This window comes from Eschscholzia californica, unplaced genomic scaffold (assembly GCF_041429995.1).
Source record: "Eschscholzia californica isolate CP2 unplaced genomic scaffold, dmEscCali1.0.p SCAF_4, whole genome shotgun sequence".
Lineage (NCBI taxonomy): Eukaryota > Viridiplantae > Streptophyta > Magnoliopsida > Ranunculales > Papaveraceae > Eschscholzia > Eschscholzia californica.
In genome coordinates, this window is record NW_028238461.1 from 34,281,304 (window position 1) to 34,292,226 (window position 10,923).

The following is a 10,923-nucleotide window of genomic DNA, read 5'->3' on the forward strand; positions in this document are numbered from 1 at the left end:
ACCTTATCAAAGTTGCAGCATGAAGAACTGCAGGTCCCCATACAGAAACCGGTAATTTAGTCCTCATCAACATTGGTCTCGCAATCAGTTGGATATGTTTTATGAATGATTCAGCTAGACCATTCTGAGTATGAACAAAAGCTACAGGATGTTCAACATTAATTCCAACTGAGAGACAATAGGAATCAAAAGTACTCGATGTAAATTCTCCTGCTCCATCTTGACGAATTGACTTAATCGGATAATCAGGAAAGTGAGCTAGTAAACGAATTATCTGAGCTAATAACTTTGCAAACGCCTGATTCCGCGTCGAGAGCAGATTTACATGAGACCATCTAGTTGATGCATCTATCAATACCACAAAATATTTAAATGGTCCACATTGCGAGTGTATAGGGCCACATATATCACCTTGAATCCTTTCCAAAAATTTGGGAGATTCGATATGTACTTTCGTCAGGGACTTCTGGTTTTGAAGAGGGTGTCCCTGAGAGTTTTGTATTATTCTACTCATCATGGTAGATCCTAGGTGTCCTAGTCGATCATGCCAAATTTTATAAGTATTTGGATCGTGCAACTTCGGGTTGACAACGACATATGATTCAACTGTTTTAATCTCTGTAAGATATAACCAGAAGAAAGAGCTTCAAGTCTTTCCAGAACACGCTTCTGGCATGATATACTCGAGGTGATATATAAATATTCTTTATCATTCTCAGACCTAGTCTCGACGTGATACCCATTCAGATGAATGTCTTTGTAACTCAATAGATTCTACAGGGATCTAGTCGAGTACAAAGCATCCTCAATAATTATTTTCGTACCACGGGGCAATATTGTAGTAGCTCTTCCGGAGCCTTTTATAAGGCTTGATGAGCCAGCAATAGTACTCGCATTTGCTTCACATAATTTTAAGGTCGAGAAATATTTTGTATTTCGAAGTATCGAATTTGTGGTCCCACTGTCTGCTAGACAGCTATCTTCATCACCTTTAGACATGTTTCTTCTGGAATCCATACCTTTTCATTAAATTAAATAATATAATATAAGATTAAAATAACACTATTGGAAAAGAAAGTAAATAAATTTACAATACCAAAACTAAAATAAATAAGTCAAAGTTAGATATGTTAGCATATTAATTAGTAAAACTAAATATATGATCACATTGATTGACTCCTTCGGGGAGATCGTCTCTAATGCTCAATGGTGGATCAAGCTCATGAGATTCATCTTCAAAGATGTTGGATATAAATCCACAAATTATTTTTTGCCATACAACAGGTACGGAATTAACTACTAACCATTCCACATATGTGACAAGCATCTTCTTGAACCTTGGGTGGATTATTCACCTTATCATTCTTAGGTTCAACTCTATATTTTGAGATTATCCCTTTTCCCACTTCTGGTGGAAAGGGGCTTGTCTACTATTTTTTTCTCATTTACTTGTGGGGATACACATTGGTGGTTTCTTCTAAAACCAATTCTTCATATGTAATTTTATTCCCTTCTATGAACATTTTACAATATTGTATGTGCTTCAGGCACAATTATGAACCCAGTAGGTCGATATTCATGATTATGTAACAACAACAGGTTGTTTTGTTCGTTTCAAACAAAACAAGTAAGCACATGAGAATTCTTGAAGAAATAACACATTCGGTATTAAGTCTACAGGACTATAACCAAGGCGTGGAAGGTATTTAATGTAGTCAACCACTTGATCATTTGTAACAATATCTCTTCTTGGATAAATCTAAATCTGCAACATGAGATTAAAATATGTTAGTTATAATAAAGCACACAATTGAACTATATACCTTTCATTGGGCAAAGTAACGACTTATAGTTCGATATTTCACCGATGTTGATTTCGGCACGGAGCAGGATAACGGCTTCTTTTAGCTGGCTAGAGACTCGTGCTGATAACGTGTTGTAAATTGCCGGTCTATTTGCTTCAATATGTATCGATATTTGCATGCAACTTAATGGAATTAAGAGAAGGGGAAGAGATATAGGTAATGAGCTATACTAAAATAAAAGAGATAAACTTGAACCAAACTTTATTAAATGAATTCTTTCCAAACCTTTTCCATCTCTTACCAACTCATCTCTTATAAAACTCATACCAACACTACACCATGTACACCTATTTATAGGGTGGGAGAAGTAATAGGAAGTTGACACATAACCTATGTGTTGTCACTTGCATGGTGTGTTGTCACCACCAAGATGACACTTTGCATATGGAGTTGTAGAATGGTGACACATAACCTCATGTGTTGTCACTTGCATGATGTGGTGTCACTTAACCACAAACACTTGTCATATGAAGCTACCATAAGGTGACACTTCTCATATGGAGCTACCATAAGGTGACACCACATCAAGGTGGTATTGTAGAAATGGTGGGTTGCTATAGATATAAGTTGGATAAGAAAAAGGTATATTAAAGGCACCCAAGTCCCCTTGCATAGCCAATGATTTTATGGGAAGCCACATACCACATAACAGAAGGAGGGTATTATGAGTATTAATAAAGTATGACATATTTACTGTTGTACTTTCTGTCTTTGGGCCCACCCATACTGACTAGTTGGACTTGCAACTAGTTTTCAAATGCTTGTGGATCTTACACCATAATAGGGTAGTCCTTTTTCGCGATTCACCCATTTTTCCTGTTGAAATCAAGTCTCGAAGGGGAGCTCTACAGGACACCAGTTTATTGCTTCTATAGGCGCCCCTTTCCGATAAGCCCTTGTGAGATATTTGTCTGTGGGAGTGCCAATAGCAGTAACGGGGACACCTATAGAACTCCCGATTTTTAAGCTACTTGTGGTCTGGGGACCAGTTACATCAGACAGTGATGGTGCCAGACGTTGGCATTGAGGTTTGAGTCTTGACATTTCTCCCTCTCTGTCCACTATGAAAGTTGTTTCTCTCTCTATATTTGCAAACATGGAACAGTTCGTATCTTCTTTTTTTTTTTTTCTGAATTGCAACAGTTCGTATCTTCTCCGAGCACTCATTCATTTCTCTCCGTACAGTATAATATTAAACCATTTCCCTCAGCCGTTGACAAACTATATACAGTCGAAATGAATACTACTTGATGAAATTAATATGCACCGTTGATGCCATACTTTCTTTAACAATATTTTTCACTAAGGCATCGTATTCATCATTTTCTAGTGATCTGTTCCTTTTTGTCTCTCCAACAAAATTGTCTCTCCAACAAAATCATCTCTTTCTCTAGATCGACAACCAAAAAGTCAATCAATCGAGTTTCTCTCTCTAGCTCTTTCTAAAGGAAGTTTATATCTCTAACCATTAAAATGAAACAGTAAGGGATTCTGACCTCTTTCTGATTGAATTTTCTTCTTCATGGTGTTGTAATCAACTTTTTGAAGGACATGAAGAAGCCATGCATGGAGTTTTGTGAGCATTGTGTGTTCGGGAAGGCACACAGGGTGACGTTCTCTTCAAGCAAGCACAGGAGCAAAGAGGTATTAGACTACGTACATACCGATGTCTGGGGACCGGCAATGTTTGCTTCCAAGGGTGGTTCCAGGTACTTTGTTACATTCGTCGATGATCATTCGAGATTTGTCTGGCTTTATTTTCTGAAGCATAAGAATGAGGTATTCAACACGTTCCTGGTGTGGAAAGCAATGGTTGAGAACAAAACTGGTCGAAAGCTGAAGACGTTAAGATTGGATAATGGGACCGAGTACACGGATGGGGCATTCAAGGAGTTTTGTAATCAGGAAGGCATTGTGAGGCATTGGACAGTAGTAAACACACCTCAGAAGAATGAAGTCGCAGAGAGATTGAACCGTACACTACTTGAGAAGGCTAGATGTATGCGCTCAAATTCGGGATTAGGCGTAGAATGGTGGGCAGAATTTGTTGCTACAGCTTGTTATATTATAAACAGGTCTCCACATTCTTCTTTAGATGGTGGCATACCTTACGAGGTGTGGTCAGGTGAACATGCAGATTACGGGAGACTTAAGGTTTTCGGTTGTACGGCCTATTACCATGTTAAAAGTAACAAACTTGACAATAGAGCAAAGAAGGCAATTTTCTTAGGATATGCTACAGGAGTCAAGGGTTATCGACTATGGTGTACGGAAGACAAGAAGTTTGTAATCAGCAGAGATGTGGTGTTTGATGAGTCATCTATTGTAGCTATGGCGAAAGCTACGGTGCCTAGTTGTGGTGATGTTGGGTCTACTAAAGCTCAAGTAGTGGAAGTAGAAGTCGAAGACCAACGGGTTTCTAGGAATCATAATCAGGTGGAGCATCAGGATAATACCCAGGATGAGAAAATTGATGAACCCGATCATGAGGAGGTTCAAGAGGAAGGTACACAAGTTTTACAACAACAGCAGCAGGATGTTTCGGTACACACTAGGCCGAAACGGTTATATAAGCCGGTACAGAGGTTAGGGTCAGACAAACCTCTTAGGCATCATGGGCAGGCAAATCTGGTTGAATATGCACTCTCGGTGGAAGAGGACGAGCCGGTCACCTTCAAACAAGCTATTACTGCGGAGGAAAGAGAGAGTTGATTGGTTGCTATGCAAGAAGAGATGAAGTCTCTTCACAAGAACAAGACATGGGAGGTTGTCCCATTGCCCGAAGGTAAGTCTGTTATTGGTTGTAAATGGGTGTACAAGAAGAAAGAGGATTCTTCCGAGATCAGGGGTACAAGGTATAAGGCAAGACTAGTGGCCAAGGGTTATGCACAGAAAGAAGGGGTCGACTACAATGAGATTTTCTCACCGGTCGTGAAACATACTTCTATTCGGGTGCTATTGAGTATTGTTGCTCACAGTGATCTTGAGCTAGAACAACTCGATGTTAAAACCGCCTTCTTGCACGGAGATTTGGAAGAAGAAATTTATATGGCTCAACCTGAGGGATACAAGGTTGAGGGTAAAGAAAATCAAGTATGTCGTTTGAGGAAGTCTCTTTACGGATTGAAACAATCCCCTCGCCAATGGTACAAACGATTTGATTTTTTCATGCTAAAGCATGGTTTTCGCAGAAGTGAGTATGATTGTTGTGTATACATCAAAAAGCTTCGCGAAGGTGACTTTATTTATCTCCTTTTGTATGTGGATGACATGCTTATTGCTTCTCAAAGCATGGTGGAGATAAATAAGTTGAAATCTCAACTCAGTCAAGAGTTTGAGATGAAAGACATGGGCGCTGCAAAGAAGATACTGGGAATGGAGATTAAGAGAGAGCGGTCAAGTAAGAAACTGTACTTAAATCAGAAAGGTTACATCGAACGAGTAGTTTCTCGATTCGGGATGCAGAATGCGAAGGCGGTGTCAACACCTTTGGCACCACACTTCAGGCTCTCGGGAAAACAATCTCCCACTACTACGGTGGAAAAAGATCAAATGGATCGTGTACCGTATGCTAGTGCAGTTGGCAGTTTGATGTACGCTATGGTGTGTACTCGTCCAGATATTTCACAGGCGGTCTGTGTGGTTAGTAGGTTTATGGAAAACCCGGGGAAGACACATTAGGAAGCTGTGAAGTGGGTCTTGAGGTACTTGAAGAGTACTACTGATACGGGTTTGTGCTTTGGTGGAGACACATGTCAGGTAAGCGGTTATGTTGACTCAGATTATGCTGGCGATCTAGATAGAAGACGATCTACTACTGGTTATGTATTTAGGGTACATGGTGCTCCAGTTAGTTGGCGATCGATGTTACAATCTACAGTTGCGTTATCTACTACGGAGGTCGAGTATATGGCTATGGCCGAGGGTGTGAAGGAAACATTGTGGTTGTGGGGTCTTCTGGATGATCTAGGGATTAAGCAAGAGTGCGCAGATGTATGGTGTGATAGTCAAAGTGCGATCCACTTGGCGAAGAATCAGGTTCATCATGCTCGTACTAAGCATATCGATGTCAGGTATCACTTTGTACGAGATGTCATAGAGGAAGGTGATGTTTCTCTAATGAAGGTACACACAGATGAGAATCCCGCGGACATGTTGACTAAAGTGGTGACATGTAGCAAGTTTCAGCATTGCCTAAAATTGCTACAAATCAGCTCGTGTTAAGTTGCCCGAAAGGGCATAATGGCAACAAGGTAATCTTTATGTGAAGGGTTAGTAGAACTACGGTAGGCTTGATCCTGTAAAAGGGTACGTAGGCAGCCATGGTCATTTGGCGCAGTCGGAAGAAGTTACAAGAAGCAGATATATCTTACAAGGAGTATCCTGGTGTTCGTCCAAAATTTGAAGTATTTCAAATTGTGTACGAGGTGTTTCAATTGGTTTCTAATTTTGGTGGCTTCCTAAGTTATGGTCGGTGGATGGCTTGTGGCGGTTTTGGGAATCCAAAGGAATAGGCGGTTTCAATTGAAATTAAAGGTTTCCAATTTTGGTTAATGAAACCGGCTTATAATGATTATAAATAAGGGGTTGAGTTCTTTGTAACATCACATCATCAACAAACACATCAACAACAACACTTCTTTAGAGATCTAGAGAGAGAGAGAGCAAGAGTGAGAGAAATTTTTCATAGTTTTTTAGCGGTGTTAAATTTCTCGGTCGTCGAAGATTTAGTATAGAAGGTTATTACTATACGGTACCATCTTGGGACGAATTTGCGGGTTGTGTGAGTCGTCTTCATCTATCCTTCAATAAAGATTTCTTGTTCGTCCGAGGACGTAGGCTTTAAAGTCGAACCTCGTTAAATTCTGTTCGCATATTTGATTTTGGCTTAGCTTTTCGATTAATCTTTCATAATCGGATCAATTTCTAGGATAGGTTCGATAGCTTCCGCGACTTTTAGTTCTGACAAACCTACTGCAGTTGAAACCTCTGTTTACCTACGAGATTTATAGCCTTTTAGGGTCAGAGTTTTCCTTCTCCATGATTTTCTGTTTATGTCAAATTTTAATTGAAAAGAAGCAGTCCAAAATGAGATTTTCGAGAGACTCTAATGTCCTTTTCTTTTTATTCTATATACATAAATGTATTTTGTATCCGTTGTTCGATCTAATCAAAAGTAAACCTATCAGAGAAAATGAACGATTAGACTTATACCCCACATAATCGACTGACCTATTTTAATACATAGGATTTTAAATTCGTAACTATTATAAGTAAATCAAGTCTTGAAGGGGAGGTCTACGGGTGACCAGTTTATTGCTTCTACAGGCGCCCCTTCCTTAAGCCCTTGAGAATTTTTGTACGTGGGGGTGCCAATAGCAGTAACCGGACCACCTATATAGAGGTGCTCAAAAGGCCGGGCCGGCCCGTTCCGTACAGGCCCGGACCGGCCTGGCCCGTACGGAAAACGGGCCAGGTCAACCCGGGTTCTGTCCCGGGCCCGGGATGGGCCTCTATTTTGGGCCCAACGGGCTAGGCCCGGCTCGGCCCGGAAAAGCCCGGATTGAGCCCGGCAACTTTTTTTTTTCCTTTTTCTTTCTTTCTTTAAATATTTCTATTCCTCCTAATCATTTATATTCTATTTAGAAAATATAGCAAACTTAAGTTGGAGAAGAAATTTTTGGTAAGCTTTAAAAAATCTTATCTAAAAATAAATTTAGGTAAGTTGTTGAGTCAGAAAGAAATATTTATATTTATGTTAAGGATTCATATCCTTATGTAAGTTTAGAAAATCTTTTCCTTTTTAAGTTAGAGAATATAAAAAGAATATAAGTAAGTTTCATTAAATCATTTTTGTGTAAGTTTTAGAAAATCTTTTCTTTTCGAGTAAGAGAAGAAATTTTTAGTAAATACTATAAATTTTTAAGTAAGTTACATTTTGTTTTAATTTACTTTAGGTAAGTTCGATTTGTTTAGATAAATAGGTCATTACTTTAATACTACGTGATAAGTTTTATTTTCTTTTAAGTAAGTTCTATTACAAATAGTTTTATATTTGTAATATTACTTTTTAATTTAATTTTAGGATTAGTTAAGTTTTAATTGAGTTTCATATTAAAAAACAGGAAAAAAAAAAAAAAAACATATTAGCCTGGTCAAACCCGGATTTGGCCCGGCCCGGCTCGGATAGGCCTGGCCTGAGTCAAGTCACGGTCTCGGGCTGGGCCATAGATTTAGCCAACCCGGGACCGGCCCGGCCCGGCCCGGGGCTATTTCAGCCCGGGTTGCTTGGGCCCGGCCCGCAACCCGGCCTGGACCGTTCTATAAAATGCCAGGCCGGGCCGGCCCGGCCTTTTGAGCACCACTACACCTATAGAACTCCCCATAATTTAAGCTATTTGTAGTCTGAGGACCAGTTAGTATAATAATAAACCATTTCCCTCAACCGTTGACGAACTATGTACAATCGAAATTATGCTTTGGAAATGAATAGTACTTGATGTAAAATCATCTCTTTCTTTCTGTAGATCGACAATAGGAAAGTCAATCGAACAAGTTTCTCTCTCTAGCTTTTTCTAAAGGAAGTTTCTCTCTCTAGCTATTAGAATGAAACAACAGTAAGGGATTCTGATCTCTTTCTAATTCAATTTTTCTTCTTCATGGTGTAATCAACTTTTTGAGTAAATACAGGATTTAAAATGGGATCATTCCAAGGTCATGTTCTTCCAGGTACATTATTTTTATTAATAGGGATTTGGCATATTTGGAATGCAATAGTAAGATATGTATCAAATCCAAAATCATTTAGGGTTAGGGCTTGGAATCCAGTACAAGGATTTAATGGAAAGATTAAACATTTAGAACTTTACTTGATCACTATTGGATCTTTCATCGATTTATGTGTTGAATTTCTTTACTCAACTCATCTGAAATTCTTCGTTAATGGAGTACTTAATCCTTATCATATGAACAATTTCGAACATTCTGGAATGCTTCTCATGTTCTTCCTCTTCGGTCTTGTCGCTTTACTCTCCCAGAAAACCAGGTACAGATTTTCTTCTCAAGTACTTGACTACTCTTTTTATATGTTTTTGACTAAAATACCCACGGATCTTTTTTTCCTTACTCTTGAAATAAAGGGTATTTGAGTCTTATTTGTGTTGATTTTAGCTTTTCATGTAATAATAGTTGACAAAAAGGTTTCATAATGCTATTTGAGCTTTCCCACAAATAAGTGATGAAATTGAATACTTGGATCAAATGTAGAACAGTAATTTGAGCGATGACATGATGAAAACGAAATCTAGGGTTCTTTTAATATGTCACATGTTAATTTAGCACAAAAATCATTGTATTGTTGACTAGCACTCATTTTTGGACTAATCCTATTAAAAGCATAAAAGTTCATGACTAGAGTTGAAAAATATTACTATTAGGAATTTTAATTTTTTTTTTTTTGTGGTGGGTTAATTGTTCAGCAAATGGCTATATCTATTGTATTTTTGTCCCACTAGTAGTGTTTCTCGCGTAACCATTGCAATGAAGGTTGTCTTCAAACGTTATCAAAATATTCTTTTCCGATGTCCAAGTGGTAAAACAAACATATACCAATTCACATACTGTTCTGTGAACTAAGTTTCAAAACGCCTGTACATGACAACTTGCCTAGAATCAAGTAGAGACGTGTCTAACTAATAAAAACAAACTAAAAGGAACTTTTACGTAATTGTAAAATCATGTCTGTGTATATATCTATATATTATTATATATATGTGTGTGTATATATTACCTGTCTGTGTAAATTTTTTTGTGATCGTTATGAGATCGAGTAATTGGATTTTTTTTTTCCTTCTAAATAGGTTTCTGTCTTTGCCAGAAGGTGCTTTATGTTTGATTGCTGCCACTGCATCCTGTGTCGAGTATTTCTTGTTCTACTTCCACTCTACAAATCATCAAGGCCTTGAAGGATACTACCATCTTGTTCTAGTTATCCTTATAGGTCTCTGTATAATCTCCACAGTTGCTGGAGCTCTCATCCCGACTAGCTTCCCTGTCGATTTATCATCTGGAATCTCCATAACACTCCAAGGTCTTTGGTTTTATCAGACAGCTTTTACTCTTTACGGACCAATGATGCCCAAAGGTTGTGTGTTAAGAGAAGACAATATCTTGTGTGTATCTACAAATAGTGTAGTCCGAGGAGAATTACTCGCTAACTTTCAGCTATTTTATTTGATATTCGGCGTTTTTGTTGGTGTTTTGGTGTCATATGGATTTGCAGCATCAAGATATGGGCATTCAGAGCTCAAAAGATTGATCATAGATGAGAATGAATTTAACCATAATTGAGAAGGTAATTACATATCTCTTTTGTTCATTTCTTTGTTTGTAATGAACTTTTGGACAGAAATACTTAAATATACTTAACACATCCACTGAAAGCATGGAAAGTGTAAGTAGCACCTAGAATCCAATTGATCTCATATTGGTTTTGTGTTGAATTTGGTAAACCATGAATGCTCCTCACTTTTGGTATGCCAGTTTGAAATAGGTTGCACTCACAAAAATCCTGTGCTATAAGTTGGGTACGGTATGTTATTAAAATAGTATTCAAACCAATCAAACGGAATCGGAAATTAATATTGAGCAATAAAACAATAAGTTAAAGAAGGTAACTTATCTCTTTGCGGGGCTTTAAATAAATAGTAAGTGAACCAACTGAGAGAATGAACCTGCAGGTAGACAATAGATCAGTAATGGTAGAACAGAGACATGAGTTAGACTCACTGTCCTGAAGACTTAAAATATCCTTGGTTTTGGTATTGTTTTAAGCAGTATGTGAGTGAAGCCCCCTAAGGATTCAACGGATCCTTATCAGAAACTGAAGAAGCCAACTTCAATTCCGATCTTCTGATCTTGATAGAACTATAACAGATCAACATAGAAGAATAAGAGCAGAGAAGAGAGAGGAAGACGCACGATTCCGTTTTATGCAGAAAATAAGTAGTAACTACTCTTCTCAATATTTCTCTAAACACATTTAGTAAGGTATTCACAT

At 38.2% G+C, this 10,923-nt stretch overlaps 1 protein-coding gene across 1 annotated transcript; it reads left to right on the top strand.

Annotated features, from left to right (window-relative positions):
- The first annotated feature begins 8,270 nt into the window (after positions 1 to 8,270).
- LOC147544267 (uncharacterized) lies at positions 8,271 to 10,348 on the top strand. The gene is made up of 2 exons (XM_086635265.1): positions 8,271 to 8,910; positions 9,725 to 10,348. Exons 1-2 carry the CDS (start codon positions 8,564 to 8,566, stop codon positions 10,212 to 10,214), a joined length of 837 nt encoding a protein of 278 aa, XP_086491391.1. The 5' UTR covers positions 8,271 to 8,563; the 3' UTR covers positions 10,215 to 10,348.
- The last annotated feature ends 575 nt before the right edge of the window (positions 10,349 to 10,923 follow it).

Coding starts and splice junctions, on each gene's coding strand:
- LOC147544267 (XM_086635265.1), top strand. CDS start 8,564: ATGGGATCATTCCAAGGTCATGTTCTTCCAGGTACATTATTTTTATTA. Junction 8,911..9,724: donor TTACTCTCCCAGAAAACCAG/GTACAGATTTTC, acceptor CCTTCTAAATAG/GTTTCTGTCTTTGCCAGAAG.